We start from the raw sequence: 27620 nt of genomic DNA, 5'->3' as shown, positions 1-27620 counted from the left end.
TCTAGAAATAATACCCGGAAACAGTCATTGTTACAGAGTTTAAACTCCAGAATTGAATTTATAATAGATTTATGTCTTTTTACCTTTCTGTACCTTTATATTCCTAGCTTACTTGGTGGGCATTATTTGAATTTCCCCCTTTCTAAATCATAGCCCCATTCTCAGTATATTGTCCACTGGTACAATTTGCTACTATGGTTACATATTTCTCATCAGCAATTACTAAAAATGTTGGCCAAAATAAATAACAGATTATTGTAAAATAGGCAATAGGCTTTCAAGCCATTAAAATGTACAATAGATTTACTATAGAACTTTAAACAAAACCCTCTGGCAGCGAAAGAGGTTAACGCACTTTGCTTGCTAGGCTGAAAAATAAATTGCCGGCTCTTGCAGTAAAGCTTCAGGAAAAGAATAAGTGAACACAATCAGGACTCCATACAGTGCCAGTCTCCATATGTGTGACTGATGGCATAGATTTCTGTGTACACTGTTCCAATCACGGCTTGATCAGCGATATTAACTCTAGGCATAAAAAGCATGTGCCTTAGTGCTGACGTGAATTGGACCAAACACAGCTATGCTTAATCCTCACATTGCCCCAGCTTGTTTATGAGAAGTACAATATAGACAATTAGGACAATAAATTGGCGGATAATTTAGTATGGAAGAGAATTAAATAAGAAAAGGTTTAGTTCATTATGTACATATGCTGCATGCAAATAACACCCATCAGGGAGAATGAAGTCAACAAGGTACTAATTTTATCCTATATAATGGGTTGTACATTGGTGAACCTGGTGTCAGGATTTTCGGTATTCCAATTAAAGTCTCTAATAGAAAGGGAACATATCTACTCCCTACTTGCCAAGGAACATATCCCACTCGCATAATTATTTCAAAGAGGACCTGTCAGCACAGCAGATATGCTAGTTTAAATAAATACTTATATTCAACATAACATAATTCTGTAATATCTTGGCTTAAAACACTGCAATGTTCTGTTCCTCTGTTATTCATCTTGGAAATGTATGAAAATTAATGAAAACATTGATAACTTGGCATTACCATTCCCCTTGTGTCCCAACAGTCTGATACTATCACCACTGATTGGATGCTGTCAAACTGTGAACGGGATAAGACTTATTAACAAAGGAAATGGTAATGCCCAGCTGTCAATTTTTTTTATACATTACCAGGGCAAATAATAGAGGAATGGAACATCACTGACAGGTCCTCTTTAACTGGGTTATGGACATGTATGTACCTCCTTAGTAGTATATTGGTGGAAAAGTGAATGTTGAATAGTTTGTTTATGAAACCACCTGCCACCCTCCCCCTAATGACAGTCATACTTTTAATGTAAATGAAATGTATACTGCAGTTTAAAAATGTTCTAAGTTCTTTTCTGTTCATTACCTTACACTTGTCTAACAAAAATAGATGGAATTTTGTATGACTTTAGATGAAAATCCAGTTCAAATGAGTTTTTGAGTTTTATAACGCAGCACAATTTCAAAGGGATTTGTAGTACAAGAAAAATATTATATTTCAATTATTTTTCTTTTACACATCTGCATGCATAAAAAATTCACAACATATTTAAAACAAAATTTGAATTACAATTTAATTCATGGCATACAAGAGCTAAAACGTTCAAGCAAATAGAACGATATAGATAAAACGACTAATTGTAAAATAAACAAGGTCATATTCTGCCAGCATTACTGTGATACATATAAGTGATACAAATGAAAGGGGGTTTCCAGGATTTTAAGTTGTTAGTCTATTCTTAAGATGGGTCAGCTGACTGGTGGGTGTTTCAGGGGTATTTCCCTCACAAATAAAAAAACATAATGGTGTTTAAGGATGAAAATGAACTTTTTCAGCCATTTATATAGTCATAGCTTTCCTTAGGATAGTTCATCAATATCAGATCGGTGGGGGTCAGCTCTCAGCTGTGTCTGGTAGCTGAGAGCAGGGAGATTTAACGGCACCCTGATCTGTTTATTTATTCAGAGGCAGCGCCGTAAAAAGGCTATTGCATCGGAACAAAGCCCGTTAGTGGCCGCCGTAAAAACATTGTGGGGCGGTCATTAATAGGTTAAGGTTTGACTTAAAGTTTTACATTTGCATCTAACTAATGTTTACAATGAGTTTGATTAGTATGGATGGCATTGGTGTCATTTATTACATAATAAGAAGCATAGAAAAAATAAAATGAGTTAAAGGGGTTGTTTCAGGATGACAACCACTGTCGCTATGCCCTATTGCTCCCGGCTCCCACTCTGGCAGCCTCGGTGCGTCTATGCATTACATGAACGGTCAATACAGAGGAAATGTTTGCCTGCACGCTGTTTTCCCCAGCCGTTGGTAGTGAGAGAAGATGTAATCCATGATGATCCTTTAGTGAGAAAACCCTTTCAAGGAAGTATCAAAATTCAAAGGTTTTAATATTTGACAAAGGGCACAAGAGTGCTATCCAGATTGCATAATATTTGTGGGTGCGATCCTAAGAATACCTAATGTGACTATGCCAATAGAGGCTGTGGCAATGTATTATTATATTTTCTATGGCACATTGAAACTTCATTCATATAAAGTTATAGTGTGCCTCCTTATGATTGTGGCTGCCTCACCTACCAGAAGTGAAAGCAGGAGACGCAACCAGATAAGCGGCTCATTTCGCAGGTAACTAAGCCAACTGCTCTCAGCTGCGTCTCCTGCCATCACCTTTAAATTTCTGGCAGGAGATGCTTCTGCATTCTTAAATGAAGGTGCACTCTTAAAGAGGCTCTGTCACCACATTATAAGTTCCCTATCTTTTACATAATGTGATCGGCGCTGTAATGTAGATAACAGCAGTGTTTTTTATTTAGAAAAACTATCAATTTTGACGGAGTTATTACCTATTTTAGATTTAGGCTAATGACTTTCTTAATTTAGCTTTTCACCAAGTGGGCGTTGTAAAGAGAAGTGTATGATGCTGACCAATCAGCGTCATACACTTCTCTCCATTCATGTAATCAGCACATCGTGATCTTGCTAGATCACGATGCGCTGTCACTTACTCACACATTAACGTTACTGAAGTGTCTTGAGAGTGAATAGGCATTGTTTCCAGCCAGGATGTGTGTCTATTCACAATCCCGACACATCGGTAACATTTGTGTGGGACTTAATAACAGCAAGCGTGATCACGCTGTAAATGACAACTTACAGTGTGATCTCGCGAGATCAGTAACGTTAATGTATGAGTAAGTGACATCACATCATGATTTAGCAAGATCATTATGTGCTGAGTACATGAATGGAGAGAAGTGTATGATGCTGATTGGTTACTGATTGGTCAGTGCCATACACTCCTCTTTACAACGCCCACTTGGTCAAAAGCTAAAAAATGCCCAGTTGGGCATTAAGAAAGTCATTAGCATAAATCTAAAATAGGTCATAACTCCGTCAAAATTGATTGTTTTTCTAAATAAAAAACACTGCAGTTACCTACATTACAGCACCAATTAGATAGATAGATAGATAGATAGATAGATAGATAGATAGATAGATAGATAGATAGATAGATAGATAGATAGATAGATAGATAGATAGATAGATAGATAAAACATTTCCTGTAGCTTTAGGCTTCACACATTTAAAACCATTCATGTAAATTCATTTATTTTTTGCCTTTTTCTTTCAAAAGGTGCCCATCTGACACATCATGCCCTTTCTTGACACACTATGTCATAATGACATACTGCACTCAGATGGGCTTCGCATAAGATTGTCAAGATTTGCTGTTTCCAAATACCAAGAAAAATCATTTTTCTAGGTTGACTGATGTTTTATATGCCATTTTATTTGAGCTATGAAACAAGTTCCACAGGGCGATGGGATAAAGGAGCCAGGTTTTATGTTAGATTGTTAAGATAAAATACTCATCTTGATTGGTAACAGCAGTTAGGGGAACAGAAGAAAGAAATTAACAGGTGTGTTATAAGCAATGATACAAAAGAGCCTGAAAAGTTTTTAATCATAAATTTGATTCTGTGATCTCCACATGCTTGACGGAGAACAGTTGTTTCTATTAGCTGATTTTATGTAATTGTGTGTAATTATTATGAATTTATATCAGAACTGTATGGACCATGGCTTGATCTAAGTTGTTAGTAGAAGTCACGGCCTTGTTCATCAAGGACATATCTGTCTATATACCCTATTAAATCATATGGGAATCATAGAGGAGTGTCTAAGAAAGAGTAGTCCCTGCTTTGGCAGACCTGGCCCGTCCATGTACTGTATTCCATGGTTGGCCATTTATCTCAATGGCCAGTATGTAATACTACACTTCCCTACAGCATCCAATGCAGGAAAAAAAATAATGGTCAGACTATGCTCCCTGGCTTTCAGGGTCCGGACCCACAAGGGCGTCTCTTTTTAGAGAAGGGAGTTGTCTTCATGTTACGGATCCTACTGTTTTACAAACATCATTTTTCTGGTTAGCCAATAAAGGTATCTTACCTATAATACTTTTGTCTTTTTTGACATGAAAGTATTTAACATTGCATAAACATTCTTTTTAAAAGTTTTGTTAATTAATTTCTTTACTGTATTATCTCTTACAGTTAAAGTAATAGTAATTAAATGTAAATTATGCATATCATGGTCTATATATTATTATAAATACATAAAATCTGCCTCCATGTCCACCTCTTAATCCATAGTGGAATTTAGGTATATTAAAATCAGATTTGTCATCTACAGATTAATGACAGCTCCACTTGATTATACTGTGTAACATATATATATGTCATTGTGGAAAACCTGAGACGATTTTGCTGATGTGCACAATTGCTTTTACTATGTAAGAACCGTGCAATCACTCATCCACTTTTTCCATTGTCTTTTGTTGTATGATTGATTAGTTGGTTGAAACTAACACTCCTTTTTATTGACATATTTTCAACTCCCATTAACAAAGTAACCACATCACTAAACCATCCAGACAGCCGAAAAAAAAAAAAAGGTAGAAAGACACAGAAGACGACTATGACCTGAAGTGAACCATGGAAACCTATCATTGTCATTTATCTGGAGGATACACAGCACAACTGCATCTTCAAGTGGTACAAACAAGAAAGACCTCATAACATGTTAACTGTCACCTGTAAGCAGAACTGCTGAAGAAATAACCTTTATGGTAAAAATGAGAGAAGTTTTATCAGAGACACTCTGCTGTCAGCTACCTGCCTTATAAAAGTATTTTTGCAGAAGTCGCTGTTATCTTCTTAAGGAAGAGAGAGAGGGAGATGTTCAGGCAGACTATAGTCTAGAGTTTATAGTCAAGGTAAAAAATTGGTTATGGATAACAGAACAGCTTAGTAGTAAATTTATTGCCAGTAACCGAAGTTCAAAGCTTAGCATGACCTTCTTTGACCTTGAAAATTAAATTTTTCCTATTTTAACGTTGCAAAGACATATAGAATAGAAGTTTAACAACTCTATTATTTTCTTTTAGTAAACTGTAATACTCTTTAAGTTGTGTCAGATTAAGAAACATAATGGCTCAAATACAGGAAAGGTAGATATTATAATGCAGACTATACAGCTACAGTAGGCTTTGATATCATTTTATATGTGATATCATGTTCCAAAATTGCCTAGAGTTCTCTAATCTGAGCAATTAAAGGGGTTTTATGAGATTAGAGAAAAGGCCTTTTTTTCCCAGACACAGGGACATCCTTGTCCATGGGATGAGTCCGGCATGGCAGCTCAGCCCCATCCACTTGAATGGGGCTGAGCTGCTCAGTCTATAGAAAAGCTGGCTGTTTCTGCGGGGGGGGGGGGGGGGGGGCAGACTCATATTTTGAATCTTTTTCCACCTTATTAATGACTTAAAGAGTTTGTCCACTTTGAACAACTTTTTCGCGTTCCACAGCTGATCATGGGCTGTCCCATTACTGGAAGTCATATGATCTGCTGTTATCATCATCGGAAGGGCTCAGGAAGTTCACAAGAACAATGCAGGTAAAGTGAATAATTGCATGGACACCTATTGATATCAATGGGTGTCCATGTAGAAAGGATAGTACTAGTCTTCCAGAGTGAGTGTATATCTGCTCCAGTTATAAATCAGGAACAACATAATTGAAATTACCAAACGCATTCATTTTTATAATGCATGCAACTGAAATAATCTAATTATGGCATGTTAAACATTTAAAGAAGTCTTTGAGTCGTACCGAGAAAGGGTTTGAATTATTATTCAAACTATGGACTGAACTAGTGAGATTAACATTGGGACCAAAAGCCAAAGTCTATTATAAAGTTCAGCTCAAGTCAAGCAAAAAAAACAAAACAAATCAGGGACCATTTGTTTACTGTACGCAACCACCCATCCCGGATTGCACTATGCCTAAATTAACCGGTATAATAGCTTTACATATGAAAATGAATTATTAGTATAAATACACCTTTAATATAATACAATTATATTGACAAATTAAAAACTAATATCACGCCTTCATCACATTATACGGGTGTTGTACTGTTTGTTCTGTCTATAACTGAGCCTCCTTTATGTCCAGTTTTGAGTCCTTATCCCTATCCTCCCCAGCTGAGAACACTGTCCATTCAAGGAAATAAAGGAAATAATTGTTATTACCAACATAGAGCCTAGTACTGTAATGTTCCTTAGAATATGCATAATGCCAGAGTACAACTTTGTAGATTTCCAGAGATGTGCACGACTCTCCATATATTACTTTCATAAGAGAAAACTTTTTGCTCGTCTAATATTAAAGTTTAAAAATAATGTTGACAACACCACAGAAATTATATTTTACATTGCCATGTTCTCTCTCTGAGTTTATCACCATCCTTCTATTTTATCATCTATATATATCCCTGTTTCGTTTTACCCTGTCCTTATCCTTTTAATGCTTTAGAAAGTATAGCTTATTTACTATAAGGTAATACAATGGGGATGTTCACAGTACTGTAATCTCATGTTCGTAAAGTCTTGGTATGATATACTGCCCTCTACTGGCAGTTAGCTGTCACTATTGCCACATAAACCTGCAGAGCTAAAACATATTTACAGAATCATAAACCTGAGAGATCTACTAATACTGTGTCGCTTTGATAATAAATTCTAGAAGGTATTTCTGGGATTAGTGTAAATCTTAGCTTGTGTTTGAATACTGAGATCTTGTGAAAAGCACAGTTTTTACTTACAATGTACAGAGCAAAGTTAGTCACTTGAGACAATGGCCCACATTTACATAACAATTGGAAAGTACAACAAATTTGCAATAAAATTTGCATCTTTTCTCATCATTCATCAAATTTGAAAGTGACAAGGAAGTGACAAGTGGAGACATAGTTTAAGTTAAATTTATTAAGTGGATAAAGTGAAAAAGGAGCACATTTCTGGCACAAATCTACATTTTCAGATGTAAATTTGATTCTCTGCCTGTTTGACAGGTCAAAATGCACCAAAATCACTTTAAATACCTCCTACAGTTAGACTGGCATAGTTTTAGTACATGTGGGCCAATGTGTCATGAAATCATGATATATATCTGTTATTTGTGGTTTCTATAGGACGGCAAGTAAAGCTACTTAGCTATCTAGTTTCAGAAATATAACACTGGATTTATGCAATTTGATCCTTGTTTTAATTACTTGCAGTCATAATTTGTATATCAAAATGAGTTGTGCCAAATGATAAACTCAGCTGTTACTTCTGTATTTTAATGCTATAGTGAACTGAAGGAACAGGTCGATCTACACCATATTCTGCCGACTGTCGGCGCCTTTTCATGACATGAACAAGCGTGACAGATGCAGTGGCGGATTTACTGGGTGGGCAATGAGGGCGATCCCCCCCAGATGCCGATTTTTTTCGGCGGTGTCGGTTGCATTCCTTGGAAAGTAGTTTATGCTAAAAGACAGATTTACATCCCATCAAAAGAAGCCCAGAGAAAGGCAGAGATCGATCGACGATTTGTTGTTTTAACTTATGTAGTTCTTGTCCAGAATTCTATCCTCTAATGACCAACCCCAACCAAGTCATATTAAGAAAAGAATACATTGTTGAAATTTTATGTACAGTATGTCCAGCTTTACCGTATGACAATCAAAATGAGATTGATAAAGAATATAAATTGCATATTATAGAATTTTTCCCATCTTACAACTTTTTGGCATATTCAAGGCACCATGCACACGACCGTAATTTTGGTCCGGAATTACAGACCGCAATTGCAGATCAAAATATGGTTCCATTCATTTGTATGGCCCACAGACACCTTCCCGTATATTTACAGGAAGATGTCCAGGCTGTAGAAATGACCCGCAAAAAATAGGACATGTCGTATTTTTTATTTTACGGACTGTGCTCCCATACTTTATAATGTGGATGACTGCCTGCAGCCAGCCGTGCCCGTAATCACCGGACGTGATTACGGGCACGACCGTGTGCAGGGGGCCTTACCCTTATAGACTTGAATCGAGAGAGTTCAGCACATGGGTGGCCACCTCTCTAATTATTCTCTGCCTATATACAGCCACTGACAGGGATAGGGCTCAGGAACTCCCATTCTCCAAATAGATGGTAGTCCCAGTGGTGGAACCCTTACCTACTAGACTTTTATGGCATAACCTGTATATATATCATAAATGTCCAAAATGGGAAAGTCCCTTTATATTTACTTAAAGGCTATGTAAACATTTGGAAGGCAACAGTTTCTATAACAACTTTTAAATTTACTTTTATTTTATTTATTTTTTTACTTACTATACATAGAAGCTGTATCATTCCGTCTGATTCGCGTCCGTCAGTTCAGATGTCTCTGCATGTCTCTGCATTTCTCTAGTCCTGCATATCTCTGACACACAGGATCCAGCTAATTATGATCACATCTAAGTTCATGAATACACATGTGATCGATATTAGCTGGATCCTCTGAGTCAGAGACATGCAGGACCTGCTTTCTGCCAAGCCGTCAGTTACTCTCAATTTATGGACGCGACTCAGACATAATGATACAGTTTCTATGTAAACAGGATACATAGAAGCTGTATCCTAAAAAGTAAAAAAAAATAATAAAAGTCAATTTTAAAGTTGTTCAAAAACACATAAAACATTAATTTATAATTAAAAAAAAAAAATATTTCAAAGGTTTACATAGCCTTTAAGAAACGCTCAGATAAATGATAATATTTGTTAATCCAATGGACCCCCTTTATTTACAGGGATACTGTAATTTCCTCGTCAGTCTGTAGAGAAGATGAAAAGATGACAAGGTGTCCATTGGAAAGGGATTTGGAGCGGACTTAATAGGAAAATGAAATAAATACAAATTAGATAGCAGGGTCAGGTCAGAATGGCACAAATACCTCAAAATGATCACCGCATTAGTAGCAGTGGCTGATAATCACAGATAAGTAAAGCTATTAAGATATTGTCTACATTTAATGAACCTACCAGAAGATATTGTGGATTACGCCAGTTATTCATATATCCTCCTTATGACTGACTATGCATTATCAAATATACACCCTTGCAGTTTACCTAAAATTAGTGGATTCCTTTCTCAATGGCCAGAAACATATTCTGCTTCTTTAAATTTCAGAAACATGAAACATCACTTTTGATGTGAAACTTTACATTTATAATCAATTTACATGGAAGGAAAACAAATCTATATGTGAAGTACTTGCCCATGCTGGTATTACATCTAAAGGTTGACGTTTTCCTGTCCTGTGATTACATTCACAGAGGAGAGCAATAGATAAATAGGACATTGTACAGTCACAGAGACAGTGCTATTTAAGGATTCTATAGAAGATGGCGATCCATCCATACAGTAATGTACAATCACACAGGAATCACTATACGCTTTTATTTACACTTTCTGGAATGAACAAGAACATTTTTTTCTTGTGACACGTACTTGTTTAGGTTTTACACTTGGATTTGCACTTGTGTATGAGGGCAGCCCCACTGGTCCCCATTGCCTGTTGTTGGGACAAGCAAGCTTCCATGCGTTGGATTTTAACATGTCTGATACTTTGTTTACCCAGAAGATAAGCGTCGTCAGAGGTATCTGGCAGCTGCATGTCCCCTTTTCCCTATGGCAATAAACGAGCTTGGTCACCAGATTTTCTCTAGTAGGCTGTGCAGCCAGAAGAATGGTGCTCTCACTCTTAAAAGTTAAATATTAGTAAAAGTTGCATTATCACCTCTTCTCCCACATATAAAAACATTTACATTGTTGAACATATGCCCTAAATCTTTTTAAACTGTTACTGGGAGGGACTGGGATAGAGAGCTGGGTGGTAGAGGTCTCAAAGTAGTGGAGCTCCCGGGTCAATTGCCCCTTTTGCCACGCCTATAATCAGGCTCTGTCAGTATGGGTCTTTTAGCTTCTATAAAAACAATAATGTACAACTAATTTATTAGTGTTATTTATTTAGTGCAGATATAACCAAAGACAAAGTCAAACAGAAGGGGGATAAAACACACAACATTGCGAGCCTCAGCAAAGCCATGTCTGGCCGCCAATATCCCACAACGCCATCCTGACATTCTGCATGAATATGCATGCATGTTTCATAGGGACCACAGGCTTCAGTGAGAAGTTGCCCTTTGCCATCTGTTTGTGTTACAGGTTGAATTACATGTGAGTTGTATCGACAACTAAGAGAGTTGAGCATTGAGCCTTTAAAAGTCCTCTTCTTCATGCCATTGCTTTAATGGCCCATGTTAATAACAATGTTTCATCACTGCCATGATCATGTTGGGTTTTGTATACAAAATGTGTAACGCAATGTATATTTAGGGCTTATATAGATCTAAATGATATTTTTTATCTTTATAGTTTATCTTTCGTAGAAATGAGCTTTCATGTTATTTTAAATTGAGGTTGCCAATGTAACAGACTGGCTTTTTAAAAAAAAAATATATTTAAGTCTACTATATCATATAATGAAATAAAATATGCTGTTTAACGATTTAAAATGATACAAGATTGCTTCCAATAAATACAAGTAAAAATACCATTGCAATTAGTATGGTCCTACGTGAGGGAAAAGGCCTATTTTTGGTCTTACACACGCTTATTTTAACCTTCCACTGCCCTCTCAGCTGACGTTCTTGCTGATTCTTCCACTGCGGGTAGCTTGCAGTCACTGTGTCTCTAGGAGGTTCCTGTATACATGTGCTAGTGTAGAGGCAGACAGATCCTGAATGAAAATCAATATGTTTGGGGTTTTTCCAGCTAAAAGCAAATGGCTTTAGACAAGTGGTTTAGTGAACGTCGGGGATACATCACATTTGGGAAATGGATTTTGTACAGACTACAGAGTCACACTATTGAATTTAACGTAGTTAGTATGTGGTTGGTACTTAGATGTACAGACCAATACATATTAATATAGGATGAGGACAGAGCTTAGAAAGCATTGCAATTAATATGTTGTACCATACAGAGTATTCAATCGTTACATTGCCTTCATAGACCCAAGATCACTGGTCTTACATTGGTGATTAAATGGGTCATACATTGCTGTTAAAATATCAGTGTAAATTATGCCATTCGCAATATTTATAGAAATGAAATCCTCCATGATGTATAATAATAATAATAATAATAATAATAATAATAATAATAATAATAATAATAATAATAAAAATAGGAAACATAGGCTCAAATTTGGTTTAGTCCAAAATAAATAATCTTTTGGTGTTTTGTTTTTTTAGAAAGTGACCACTTGAGTGCTTACCTCAGTGATCTGAAGCTGATAAGGCCTTGGAGAAGGTTACTAGTGAAATGTTAAGAAACATGTATGCTTGGATCTGCAATATTCTGTCCCACTTTTGTTTTTTTCCCTGTACTGGTTAATCTAATGTTTACCTTTGCAGTTTTCATCATATTCTTCTTCCTTGACCCCTTGAATCAGTCACATGCCACTTGCCTTTGTTAGACTATTTATATGTTGTGCAGTGGTATGTATTTGTTGGGCACATGCCAAATGGACCTACGCCAAGATTTAAAGCTCTAACATTCTAATTTGGCTCTGAGATCAAGTATGTCAGAAACATGAATTCAAATGTTCACTCTATAACCGCATGCTACATTAATTTCCAACCACAGAAATAGTGCATGATGGAATAAAGCATAATTATGACCACTAGAGCAGAATACATTGAGTATCAAAAGTTTCACATGTAAAATAAAGGGATTGTATGTGAACTGAGCCACATATTAAGGCCACATGCACACGTCTGTAGAATTCATCCGTAATGACAGTCCGTACTTACGGACCCATTCATTTCTATTGCCCACAAACACATTCCCGTATATTTATGGGCCGTAGAAAGGCTCCACAAAAGATAGGACATGTCCTTTTTTTTGCGTTTTACTTTTTACAGACATTGCGCCTATACTTTATATGGGAGCACGGCCCGCAAATGCGCATGGCTGTCCATGGCCGTCATGTGCAGGGGGCCTAAGTAAAGTGGCCTAGTCAGTGGCATAAAATTTGTAATAAATACAGTAGATCCCCTGCAAAAGGAACAGAAAGTGCTATTTATGAGGGTCACTAGAACAATACTGTTCACAATAATAACTAAAAGAGTCAGTGAAACCTGTCCAATACAATACACCAATGTTTTTAAAAATCCCTGTGTATGTATGTATACATAATAATAATAATTATAATCTTTATTTATATAGCACCAACATATGACGCAGCACTTAGCACTTTACAATTTAGAGGGAACATGAAACAAACAATATCAAACATTACATAGTGACAAAGTTAATTTTCAATTCAAACCAGAGGAATGAGGACCCTGCTTGCAAGAGCTTACAATATATATGTATATATACACATATATATATATATACATACTATATGCAGTTTTAATTATTTAAGGTAAATTGACCATCATGTAAATAGCGACTCCCTCTATCACCCACACAAGACAATACTTGTTCCATCAATAATGGCAAATAAAATACTCTTGCCTTTGAACCATAGCAAAACTGTAACCAATAGTGTATATTTTCAGATGTTGTATATCATAACTTTTAAACAGTGCCCCTCACTTGTCTCCCAGACAATCTTGCAATATAAGCCATGGCATATTTAAAATTGGTAAAATTGATTATTCTTTTTAGGACTTTTGTCTGCAGCCACCAGATGGCGACACTGAGAAAATGGAATACATAATTTTCTCACCATTCTTCCTCACATTGTCTTATACTGTGCAATACTGTCTTGAGGCCTGTCAAAGTCTTAATTTGTAATCAAACCATACTTAATATACAGAGAACTGTATAGATACGATACAGAAATAAAAATATGATATTAGTTGTCATATGCAGATTATTAGCTAATGCTTTACTGAGTTCTGTTGAATTCTTTGGTAGCAATACATGTTTACCTTGTATGTGAACCAGTGGTTTCAAAGCTTTGCTGTGTTGTCTGATACTACCCAGTCTTTACCTTACTTTTCTCTTTGTAGTCTTTGACAGAACGCTGATCATTTTGCAACTTGTAATTGGTTGCCAGAGCTAATGATCACACTGGGTGAGGAAGGTGAACATCAAAAGCTCAGCTGCTGTGTATCCTGACACCGATCTTCAATATGTTGGGTGAACTTATAGCAGTGTGTAGGCCACCTGGTGTTACCGACTTTATACTGAACAAGCGCTTCATGTTATGTGCAACCCTGCAGCTCCCATGTAGAGATGGTGGTCAAAATGTACAGCGCATAATATGGATAATATAATTGAGAAGTAACAATTAACTAAATAGTAACATAAGAAATATCTCTAGAAGATGAGAACTGAACTACCTAGTAAATATTACATGGGAATAATTGTTATTATTCCCATGTTATTAATCCCATGGTAAAAATGTATATTAATTTATCTAAAAAAATAAAATAAGATATTTTGGTCACAATTTTTTTTTGGGTTCTAGTTTCCAATGACCGTAAGAAACTATAGCATTTTTCACAATCTTTAAATTTAGCAGTATTTCACTGCTTTATTGTTACAAATTGAGCTTCCCAGAATTTTTGTTTTACTATTGAATTTGATTTAACTATACAATGTATTGTACTAAATCACTTGATACGTATATGTCTATAATATGATAGATAGATAGACAGACAGACAGACAGACAGACAGACAGACAGACAGATAGATAGATAGATAGATAGATAGATAGATAGATAGATAGATAGATAGATAGATAGATAGATAGATAGATAGATAGATAGATTTCCCCTCTACCCCCCTCCACCCCGTCTTCTGTGACCATTTACATTTTTGGTCATTTACTGAACATTAACCCTTTATTAAGTAATAATTCCAATATTATCACCAGGATGGTACTTAAGTTCATCTACGAACATAATAAAAAACTAGAGAATTGCCAGAGGAGCAAAAGCCTTGGTTGTAAAGATAATGTTTATGGTGGGTGTTAAAGAAAAAGCAATATAGCAGATAATACTGTCTGGATAGAGAGAGCCAAAATGGAGAAATGAGTACTGAAATCTCGAAAGAAGAAATGAATGGTCATTAAATGTAAAGAATGATAAGGAGCAAATAATATTAAAGTGTAAAGAAGTCTGGTCTGACTTTTTTTCTTTCCATGGAATGAAATATACCCTTCATTATAGATTCATTTAATACACGAGAATAAGAAATAGAGTCATGTTAGTAATGGATGTATTATGGTATTATTGCAAGTTCTGAATGACAGAATAGGCTTTAGAAACAATGTGTTCTCCAAGGTGTGACTGCTGAGCTCCATAGGTTGAGATGTCACAATGTACCACATCCATCAGGGATCTTTGCCAAAGATTTGCTTTGATGTATCACAGCTTGTAGCAGAAGTCCAAAGACAAGATAGTCATGAACACAACGCCATTCAGTCTTATTTTTCATAATTTCTTACAACTGAATAATTAATACAGTCTACTATGGTGGCAGAAGAGATATGGAGCTAATATGGTGGCAGAAGCGATATGGAGATAATATGGTGGCAGTATAGATATGGAGATATTGTCCTTTATGGCTAGAGGTCAGTGTTAGTGTAGTTATAGTAGATACTCTGCCATGTCAATACCAATGATGATTCACAATCTGGTGTGTATTATATTTTATGATTGTAACAGTCAAAGTATATTTTGCTACTTTTGAATATTCCCACATTCTTGGCAGTCTGTAATGGTTTTGTTTCTAAAACTTCAATAAAATATAAAAGGATTCCCACCCATCTACTAATATATAGGGTTTATTTATAATGTATTACTTTATATACGTTATGTAAACTTTCAATATCTTATTATTGCCATCACACATTGCTTTGCTTTCTAATAAAATTTATATTGTGAAGAATATCCATATAATATTAAATGTAGAAGTATCAGCTTCCTAGACTTTTTATAGAGTGGGCTACATTGTTAACCCTATTTGATCTCTGACCTACTTGCTGAATTCAAGTTCACTATAAGCCTGAAGCATTTCATTTTCTTTTTTGGCCTCAGTTGATGATCTGAATGTTCTCAGTCATGTTTTTTCAAGACAATCATGGCAGATCTTTAACTGTACATAGATGACTTCCTAATCTATCATATCGCAAATATTTATATATATATATATATATATATATATATATATATATATATATACACATATATATATATATATATATATATATACATACACACATATATATATATATATATATATATATATATTTCAACAAAGTCCCATAGCACCTACTGTACATTTCTTCTAAAATGGAAATCCAAGAAAACATGCCCTGTTCTATTATTGTCCTGTCCTGCCGCAGCGAGAGCCTTGCACATAAATCTAACGCATCCCATTTTGCAGTGGGCTTTTTACTTAACTATGATATGGGTATGAGTTGACATTTTTGAGTGAATATTTGCATTTATTTTAAACTGTCATAGTTTTAGGTAGACTTACATTTGGACAGGTTAATGAGCGTTCCAAGATTTGTCCACATTGAAAGCTCATCAGCCTTTTCAAGGGGTCAAACACAGGACTTATTCATTAAGGTGTGTGTTATGTTCTTTTTATTTTAGCTATGGGTAACTTTATTGGTCACTCTAACACTTTCTACTTTTGCGTTGCAATATATTCATTGAATTAAACTAACAAAACAGAACTGAACCAAGTGTCAAAGGTATTTATTTTAGAATTTACGTTCATAAATTCCTTACAAGGTTTACTATTTTCAACACTTGTTCCTAGGACTCAATGTAAACCATTTTCCTTTCTACATTGTAAAAGACATAGAATGTATCATCTAGGATTAAATCTATTTCATAAACAGAAGACAAACTGGAGAATGACATAGTTACAGATAGATTTTCACTACATGGGAACCTTGCAGTCATCAAGTGCTCTGAGCTAAAGCTAAAAAAAATAATCTATGCTTTTATTTCACAAATACTAGATATGGTGAAATAAAGAATCTACAATGATACATAGAGATACACAGTACAATCTTATAGTAAAAATAGATGCATTTAACCCTTTCACCTATTTCAGTCATATATATATACATACATATATATATATATATATATATATATATATATAGGTACGTATGTATATATATATATTTAATGCATAGTTAACCCTTTCTTACTTTATAGCAAAAATGGAGACAATGTAAGGGTCACTCTACAAAATTACCTACACTCCTAAATATATATGTTCCTTGGGCCAAGTTGGTACAACGGCTTACATTAAAATTGCTGATGGATGTCACACAAAGCGTTTAATCATGAGTTATCATGAGAAAGGTAGGACAGTCCTATCACAATACCTGATAAAATGCAGATGTTAACCTAATTTGGTAGAGTCTGTCCTTGGGGAACAAGGAGATTAATAGACACCCAAGGTCAATAAGTGAAGACAGCACAGTCTATAACCTTAACAGGATTTTGTGCAGGAAAGCTTCCTGCATTATACTTTGCTTCTTTCCTAGCAGATTAACTTTGTGTTATTCATCCAGAAACAGCTAACAGTTGCATGACTTAACACAGACTATCACAGTACTCTGTACACAACATAGAGCAGGAGACAGCACAAAGAGCAAAATTCACTGCTCATCTGAAACATTGCTTAGGATAATGGGTAAAACCATTACCATTGTTTAGACACTAGACATTTGCATATAAGCTATGACATATTATCAAATAGAATGACTCTACTTGGTGATCTGCATGCTCCCAATGGAGATACTGTACTCTAACTGAATAATAACCCTACCCTTTGTATTCCAGGTGGTCTTATGTAGAGGTACGTGGTTTATTCTGCAGCTTCACAACTTTTCATGGAGCACTGCTTTAACTGCTATAAAAATGACTTGCATGCCTATCATATAAATCCACCTGCATGCAGATATACATGCACAGATACAACCTATATCTATGTCCTCAGGGACCTATCATATATAGTCTGCAGTAAAGGAAAGGGACAGCAAAAAATTTATAAGAATGCATTATCTGGATACTTGGAAAGCCTAAAATGCCCATTTCTCTGAGTAAGTGACCATTTCATTTTTGAGTTTACATTGTGCCATCAGAAGGAACGCACAGGCAGTTAACCCCTTCATTAACACAGCTTTGAATAATATTTTGCTGCTGATCTTTACTGAAGGGCGGTTAAGATATAAGTGACAGAAGAACATGCAGAACTTACCTATTCGAATAACATGTGGCATTCCTTGACAGTCCTGAAGCCAGAAGATGTAGCAGAGCAAAACTGGCCAGCATTGTAAAACCATACTCCTAAAAGAGATCCAGTAATGTGTCATTGTTAGAAACAAAATCCCCCTGAAGTTAAGTTAATATGGGATTCCCTGGGACTTCCTTCCTGGTTTTAAGATTCCAGTGATAGCCCAAGACAGTCACAGTTGAATACCTCTGCACTGCACATGTTAGCAGACTATCCCCCAAGCCTGAGCAGCTGAAATCAAAGGTTAGATGATGTTTTTCCTAACCACAAAAAAAGCTTCCCCGTTTATGTGTTCGCCACTGGTTTCTGCTTCTCCCAGTCCCATTCACCTGCTGGAGACTAGATGCTTAGATGCGGTCCTCATTGATGCTATCAACTGGTCCTTATTAAAGCTGTGGAGTGGAATCCCAGACATAGAGATCAGGAGCTCCCTGGGGCTTGGGAAGAAGGAAAGACAGATGCAGCAAAAGCCATCCTGCAGTTGAAGGAAAAAATTTATATATATTCCCGTCTCTGGCTTCAGAGATTTAACACAAGTGAGAAAATTGGACTGACAAAGGCAGACACACTCAGGCAGCCTGCCTGCTCCACATGCAAAGCAGCTACAATCTCATGACTGTGATTTGTTCAGTGGGAGAATACAATTCATTGCACTTGTGTGTAGTCTTTAGGGGTGGATGGGTGGACTGAAAATAGACAAACAAGAGGGTGATGCTGGATTACGAGCAGTGTCTTGGACATTCAAAAATAGGGGTGTCAGGTCTGAATTCACACATGGTGGCTATTTTAGAGACCCCCCTTCTTTTGGCAATGAAGCTACTTATTTAGAGTGGGTAACCTGCCAGCCTTTGCTTGGCATTAACGTTGTGTTTCCTTCTGGCTTGGTGACACATGCATTTAAAAATGAATCTTTCGTTTTGCAGGTGCTAAGAAATGTGTGGTTTATTGTTTCTACTGATTCTCATTCATCAGGATAGGGAGTTCACTCTGCGTCTGTAAAGTGCTTTATCTGATTGTAAATAGCGGCATTAATATTACAATGACATTTCTCGCTGATTATTGTAATAGGAGAGCGTGTTTTATGCTCTACATTTCAATGAGATAAACTCATGATGGAATACAGCAAAAGACGAACTTGAATTATGTCCTGTATAACAAAATACGTACAGACTATGCAACAAATGATCAGTTTATTCCCATTCAAGAGGCGGACAAGTTTTTGTTCATGGAAAAAAATAAAAATATGTGTAATACTGCAACTTATTCTGCTTTAACTGATGCTCTCAAGTAGGGAGCTTAGCAGTAATAAAATATGGTAAACACAGAACTGTACATACGTATTAGCTGTGTACACAAATACCCATGGGCATAGGGATCAATGATCAATGCCCTGCGTAAGTGAATGTAATATGAAGCAGTTTGCAAATCCCATGGGGTAAACTTTATAGTATTACTAATAAAGATAAGCACATTTCTTAAAATTCCCTTAAATAACGATTCTTGAGACGGCGGATAAGACGAACCTGGTGACTTAATTTCCCTATGTTATACATAGATAAATATGAGTTTTCTTTATTATATTTTCCTGATGAACTTTTATAAACTGTACTATGAAGTTAGACATTTAAAAAAATCATGCTTGAAGTTATGTTCGCACTTTTCCATTTGTGTCTTATGTCAGTTCTGATGCTAATTCAAGAAATAGCTGCCAGCCATGGCCATTTCAATGATTATTGACCATCGAAATAAAGAAAAAGAACACATATGGGAAAACACATAATTACATTCAACAAGAGCCACTCGTAGAATTATAGGACCTCTTGACAAGACAACATTTTGGGTTTCCCTTTTGCAATGCATCCATGAATGTAACCAAAGAGAGGTAATCCAAGATGCATACATATATAAGGTTTGCTTCCTGAATACATTTATAACCCCTGTCATAATTATATAATAAAGATGGAAGAGAAGCTGCAGGAACCCTACTATATGTGAAGGTGATGTGGGTGGAGGGAAATGAAGAATATGTATTGTAAAGAAAGACCTCTAGGGCTTAATGGGGAAGGTAGAATGAAAGGGGTAATCAAAAGAAAGATTGACCATCTGACAGCCATCATCCAGACCGTCGGGGATCGAGGCGGGGGGGGGGGGGGGCACAGTCTCAAACCATGTTACTATCTTCTCACTTGCCAATCAACCATCTTATTTTCAGAAATGCAAAGTGTTCTACACTTTTCTGACACTGGAAGCTGAGAAATCATGAGTCCCGCTTTAGCTGGAGTGGTCATTGTCTATCAGACAATCAGCTTTTCTATCTGCTCCTGTCTAAAATTTTTGGTAAACACCACATTTTACAATTATGTATTAAATAGTAAAAGACTGGGTAAAACTGTTACTGAGAAAGACATGTGGATATTGGTGGACAGTAAATTTACCTTTAGCAACCAGAACCAGGAAGCTGCTGGCATGGAAAGTACAATCATAGGATGAATCAATGCAGACATAGATGCGCAAGACAAGAACTCAATAGTCAGACCACACATGGAATATTGTACACAATTTTGGGCACCTGTGTATAAGAAGGAATTAATTCTAATGGAGCTTGTGCAAAGAAGGGCGACCAAGGTAATTAAAGGGATTGGTTGATTGTAGTACAAAGAAAGGTTATCAAACTTGAATTCAGTACAAATTTTCCAAAGTTTAGGATTCACCAAAATCCGAAATTTTTGGGTTTTGCAGCACACAAATCATCAAGATGGTGGCTGTCGGCAAGCAGTGGCCAGCATTTTGCAGATTCTAGGAAAAAAAAGGACAGATGAGGATATTAAAAAAAACAAAAAAAACATGCTCACCACCTCCCCATGTCTTCCATAAAGAGATCGCCTATAAGTAATGATGAGCGAATTTCCCAAAATTCATTTCGGGGCCGATTCTATCTAATCGGCCTTGAAATTTGTTTAGATCTGACCACAAATCCCAAGTCCCTCAATAGCCCTGTCTGACTCAGATAGTCAAACCATGTAATCAGGTCACTTGCGATTCCACAAAAAAAAAAAAAAACATACTCACCACCTCCCCTGGTCTTCCGTAGCAACGCATCCCTGACAGGAGCTGAGATGACGTGGCTGTCCCATGTGACCGCTGTAGCCTGTGGTTGGTTGCAGTGTACACATGGGACAGCTACGTCATCTCACCTGCCGGGTGCAGGGATGTGTCACTACGGAAGACCAGGGGAGGTGGTCAGTATGTTTATTTTTTAGAAATTCGCTCATCACTACTTATGGCCGATCTCATTACTATCGACAAATATATCAGTGGACAATACAGTGGCTGTCCAATGATCTATTTTTACCTACACCTGTAACCATGACAGGGGGCATAATTTAAGTCTAGAGGAAAGAACGTTTCACCATCATCGCAGATCTATGACGTTATCATTTAGCCCTTTTACATCTATAAACTACTGCAGCTACTACTTACTTTCATCATTTTACTCATTGCGATGTATACAGTAGTTTCATGTAAAAACAGTCCCATAGCTGAGGGTGTAGACTTGATGGTAGAAAACCTTGTTTGTCTTGTCTTCTTTGTCACCAAATATAGTGCAAATACAAAGAAACATATGAAGCTCAGAGACTTATTCTAAGAAATTGTTGAACAGAAGAACGTAAGAAGGAAAAAGAACATGGTTTGTGTTTTAGGTGACTCAGAGTACAGACTTTAATGCATAGGTCTATCCCCTGGAGTTTTCTATCTGAACCCAAATCTGTTGCACAGCTTGTAATCGGCAGCGGAGGGAATTATTTAAGCATTTTTAGGCCATACTAGTCAAGAGAGGGTTAAGAGAAAAGAAATGAGCAATTAAAGCAATTTCCCCTACCTAGTGTAGACCTGACAGCTTCTGGAGATGCCGTTTTGGCCACTGCAGCATGAAACTTTTCAATTAAACTGTCAGTTTGGAGAAGAGAGAGAGATATCCCACCTCAGACCACATTCCACATCAGCGCTGCAAGTGGAGAGGGCAGAGGTACTGATGGGCTGAGACAGCACACAGGGGATATGAGGGCAGCTATTTATATCTATATCACTATTATACAAGATCATACTCTAATAGCATTTACGTATGCAGATAATGGAGCGTGGCAAAGCCGTCTTAAACTGGTTATGTAACTGGAACAATGTTACTACTAATAGTCAACTAACTCTCGAGATACAGAATCGAGCGGAGAGTAAAGAACACCGTGATGGAATGCCTCAAATGCCATTTAACGCTTTCACTTTATTCCGGTGCACCATTATATCTCTTACACATCGCTAAGACTTTTTTTTTCATTCAAAAACATGTTGTCATATTCCATAAATAACATTTTTATTGATAGACCTAAAACCACATATGAAAAAAAAAGTTCAACAGTTCTTTCCTTTTGCTGATGTTCAATGTTGGTGCGTGGAAATAAACAGAACACTCAAGAGCATGATTTTGCTTTTCTTTAAAGAAAAGTTTCATTGACACATTACATTCTTTTTTGCATTAGGATTTTGCAGTGATTTTTAAATATGCTGTGACATAAAACATCCACTTGGGGACAAGGACAAACCTAACAATTCTGCCTATGGACACTACATAGAAAAATACAACTTTTTTTTTTTGTACTCATGATGTTTATGGCTGTTTCCATTTCGCTCTTGACTTTAATGGCTTGTGGCCATACATATGCGGTTACTTCTCCCCAAAGTCGGAACACCACAACCCTGTTCTCAAGATCAATAGGATTCCAGCAGGTGGATCCCACAAAGATTATGCCATAACATTTCTTCATAGGAAAGCCACATGGGAAAGCTAAAATAAACCAGTAGAAATTCTTAGTAGGAGATATCGGAACAGATACATCAGAATTATTCCACAGGGAAGGAATGTGATCAAGTGTTCATGTTTTCCTTCTGAAGTATTACCCGTGTTGGTTTTCTGTTAGTATTTATGCATACACACGGATAAAATGCATTACATATAGAGCACATTCATCCTGGGAATGAGGGACATCACCACAGGGACTTCTATGATTTACTGTCAGATATTAAGAGTGAATTAAATGTTATCCTACTTCTCATTGTGACACCTTACCATTCTTCCAACCTGTTTCATGGATCCAGGTCACGTCACAGTGTTCAATGTCTGCTGAGCACTATCATCTAACTGTCTTACCTGCGAAGGCCAAATAAATGAAATGCTTGGTGTAATCTCCCACCTATCCCACCTTCATTGTGTGCAAAATTCATTTCCCCAGTGAAAGCTGTTGTATGTTTCCTTCCACTTCTGATCTACAAGCCTCTATTTTCCTTGCAGCATTTTACAGAAACGTTTTAGCCGTCCCTTGCAGCATCCATATTTTTTCCCATCCTGCTGCTGTCAGCCTCTGGCCTTCCGCTGAAGAAGCTACTAATCTGCAGAACATCTTCATAAAATTAGAACTGGTCTTTTCCCATTAACCTGAATTTATAGTTCAAACTACGGAAGAAAGATAAAAAAAAAAAGCTTTATCAGCTTGGGTTTTACTTATTTTAATGATTTCAGTTCCCCCACACCTCCTCTTTGCAATAAAGGGATGGATAATGAGTTTGTGCCATGAACAGTGCCAATTGTGGCTATATTTTAGCAGTTTCTTTATTGCAGATGACAAAGCTTTTCGTGATCACCCTTGTTCTGTTAGTCACCTTCTAAGTCAAAGAACATATATATGTCTATATTAATGTATCAATATCTGCTAATATAGGACTGCAAACCTATTCAACTATCTTACATCTATTGGCTTACAGTATCTATATCTATCTATCATCTATCTATCTATCTATCTATCTATCTATCTATCTATCTATCTATCTATCTATCTATCTATCTATCGAAACAAAAAAATGTTAACCGCACAGTCAGTTCATAAAGATGAGGGTGCAAGCCCACCAGGGACATGACCAAAGTCACCCAAAATGTTTATTCCAAGAAACAGGCAGCACTCCAGAGATGTAGCAAAAATAGAAAAATGTGCTTTATTCCATCAGTCAATGTATTAACCCATATGGGAATGCGACGTTTCAGCCCCCAACATGGGCGTTTCTCAAGCCCCAAGCTTCGGCTTGCACACATGCTACGATTTATAATATTTTGGTGCTGCTCTTCTTTTTGTATCTATCTATCTATCTATCTATCCATCCATCCATCCATCCATCCATCCATCCATCCATCCATCCATCTATCTATCTATCTATCTATCATCTATCATCTATCATCCATAGCCCCTTGTATATGATGTATATTTTCTAGATAGCCTTTAAATGTACATTAAAGAACAGTTTCACAACATACAGCCCTCCTGGCATATAAATCCTGAAGTCATCTGTCTGTGCAACCTGCAGTAGAGGCTACAGATAATGTTCTACAATTGTTTTTACTTTTACTGTGTTGATGAATCCTTGCATCCTATTCCTGTATAGAAGCCTGACATACAGAAGATATCACTGATATTATTACTATACGCATGCATGCTTTTTCACACAATCGTAGTTACCGTATGGCAGCAAGATATTCTTAAGTCATGACTGCCCTCTACTGAGATATATGCATGTGGCTGCTAATGAAGTTTTCTTTATGAAGTGCCATTCCCAAGAGAATTGGATACACGAGTACAAAACTACTCCAGTTTTTTATAGACAGAAGCCAATACAGTTTTATCTTTACAATGCTCAGCAATTAAGTTAAAAAAATACAGTTTATTTTAAGGGAACTGGGGGGAGAAAAGCAGTATATAACTAAGGGTCATGTATCAATAGTATTATGTGTACAACACTAAACATATAGAAATGTGATATGTTTATTAATATGACCACCATACTTTCTAGTGTATCTACTTCATTTTTGCATCTTACCACAATTTATGCATGAGCTCTAATGTCTGGATCCCTATCAGTTGTGAAGTGGATTGGGCCGGAATCACTCTCCTACCCTGTCTATTACTGTTATTACTGTTAAGCAGTTTTGCCTGTCTGCATTTTTACACCAGAATTTGTATATTTATTGTCTCTTTACTAGAGATGAGTGAATCAGTGTAAATTTGTTGCCCTGGCGTTTTGCCGCTAGGCGAACATCCTATTATGGAGCCATATTTTCTCCATATAAGACAATGGAGGCTGAAATGTTTTTAATACAGATCCTTATTTCAGCCCCTGTTTTATACCACATTGCACAACATCAAGGGGATGAGGACACTACAGTATATAAATAAACTGTAGTAATATTAGTAGTCTATCATGAATCAGGAGAAGTCTAAAAATTCTATGCCTATCAAACAGGTTGTTTAGAACAGTTACTTCAATGAAATGTAAACAGACAGTATCCACTAAGAGATCTTGGTAAATTCACAGATAAAATTAACAATACATTATGCTCTACCATAAAGGCAGACTACACCACTGCTGTGGGCTGTGGAGAGAGGAGAAGAGGGAGTTGAACTGCTCCTCATGCTTCCTGACACAGTCATAGCTTTCCTGAAGCCGCTATTAAGGAGAGCTCACTGCGTAGAGATTTTACAGCTCCTATTTGAGTTCAATAGTAGCTATATAAATTCCTATACATTCAGCTCCCCCTAGTGGTGGCTACATGCATCCATAGCGTTATCATTTACAGTTTGAGGAGAAGCAAGGGTAGATTTATGAATATATTTATGACAGTTTGCTAAGGTAAATTAATTCAAAAATGCCAAATGCCATATTTATAAAACAGCCGCACCAAAAAAAGGCAAGGTCATTGAAAAAAATGTGCCCACTATTCTACTTAGGTCCAGCCTGGCATTTTTTTCTGTGCAATATTCATCAACACGGCATGAATCTCTGTTGATGAATCTCTTGCATGTTGTAGTAGGGAGAGATACTGGTGCAGCGATCAAATTTTACCAGTATTAATAGTGATCTATTTATGTCTGAAAACCGGAGCTCAAACTCTATATCGATCTGTTGTGAAAATACAGTGGACATTAACTGAAAGGGGTATTTCCAAATCAGACATTTATGGCATATTCTGTGGATATGCCATAAATGTCTAAAGAATGCAAGTCCCAGAATGTGAGTCATACGACCACAGACCAGCCTGCTAATGCACTGCACCCAGGCGGAAAATAAATGATTGGCGGGACAGGGGTTGGGGACCCCCGTCCTGCAGATAGGTGCGTGTCCCAAAACTGGGACTCACATTTTTAAGACATTTATGGTATATCTTGTGTATATAACCCTCTAATTAATAGGTAATACATTTGTTAGAACTCTCAATGGGAAGTAGGGTCCATTTTAAGGATTGCTATAGGCTCCTATGATTTGTGTGTGCATCCCTGATACTTGTCCACATTACAATATTAAACAGATAAAAACAAGGGGACATATAACACAAAAACACAGAAAAAGGCCATACCTACAAATGGACACAGACAGGTCAGAAACGCTGATGAAGGAGAGTGAGCAGGTGTTTTAAATAATAATAGCCACTCCCAAGTGGCTATTATTATTTAAAGCACCTGCTCACTCTCCTTCATCAGCGTTTCTGACCTGTCTGTGTCCATTTGTAAGTATGGCCTTTTTCGGTGTTTTCACATTACAATATTGACTCAGTGGATACTGTATTACAGTAATATGGCACTGAATTTTAAGGCTACACTTTGCTTTTATGCATTTATTTGCAGCGGAAAAACCACAGTGTACAGATGTAACATATAATTCAGACTTTACGTTTAAAAAATGTGCTTTTTTTTCTAGGACTTGCTGCTGGCCACCACATCCAGGCAGAGACTCATTGGAGAGTTGGCTGGGAATACAGAAATAGGTGAGCTTTCTATGCTACGTTGTTTCCGTAACTGTCTTAGAAGTAAATGAGAGTTACGAACACAGCATAGTACAGCAAGCTCAGCTGTTTCCGTATTTCCAGCCACCTCTCCAATGAGTCTCAGCCTGGATGCGGTGGCCAGTGGCCGCTTAGCCAGGCAAAGACGATGTTGAGGATCGCCCGTTCTTGAGATAGGTGCAAGTCCCAGAGCTGGGACACCCATTTAACAGACATTTATGACTTATCCTGTGAATAAGCCTTAAACATCTAAAATGGAAATAACTCTTTAAGTGGAAGAAAAATAAAGCAAATGTATTTCAGTTTCTTGTACATGCACTACCATGATAGCATCTTTTCATAGAGGTGGTTGTAAGAACATTTCCTAGAAGTGTTTCCAGTTGTCACAAAACCATAGCAAATCCGCATTTGCTAACATGCTTTAGTCATGGGTTTCCTTCTTCTGTTGTCTAAACTGTTGCTGTCTAAACGTAACCTTATGGCTCTTGCATATTCAATTTCTGACTCCATATTGGCTGGGTAGACTGTATACAGTATTGAATTTGTGCCTTATAATGAGTCAATGGTTGTGGCTAATGTCATATTGAATACTCAGTCCTGGTCATAGTTGTCATTTTCTACCCCTAGAGTTTTAAGGCCGCCTAACTGCACAAGTAGCTAGCGACTTTACTGTACCTTATGGAGTGATTTTACTTCAAGCTCCTAAGAAGAGATAAAGACACCTAACCAGTTGAGCAATAGATATGAAAGGAGCTAAAAGTGATCTACTATGCTGTCAGCCAGTGGCTATAAGATTTGTAATCTATTCCTGTAGTATGTGAAGGACTGCAGCATGTGCGTTTGTGGTAACTAGCACATAGCAATGTATATTACTATACGAAAAAAAGGTAACTCAAAAAGGGGCAATATTTGTATTGCAAAAAACTAGCAGACTCTTTTTTTCTAA

At 36.7% G+C, this 27620-nt stretch overlaps 1 protein-coding gene across 1 annotated transcript in view; it reads right to left on the bottom strand.

Annotated features, from left to right (window-relative positions):
- The window catches only part of GRIK3 (glutamate ionotropic receptor kainate type subunit 3), a 472269-nt gene extending 453799 nt beyond the window's left edge, over positions 1 to 18470 (bottom strand). The window contains exon 1 of the mRNA XM_075853264.1: positions 17761 to 18470. Coding sequence (XP_075709379.1) covers positions 17761 to 17875 — 115 coding nt within the window. The 5' untranslated portion in view covers positions 17876 to 18470. The remainder of the gene's footprint in view (positions 1 to 17760) is intronic.
- Positions 18471 to 27620: the final 9150 nt, after the last annotated feature.

This window comes from Rhinoderma darwinii, chromosome 2 (assembly GCF_050947455.1).
Source record: "Rhinoderma darwinii isolate aRhiDar2 chromosome 2, aRhiDar2.hap1, whole genome shotgun sequence".
NCBI lineage: Eukaryota > Metazoa > Chordata > Amphibia > Anura > Rhinodermatidae > Rhinoderma > Rhinoderma darwinii.
This window is presented reverse-complemented; position numbering and strand designations above follow the sequence as displayed.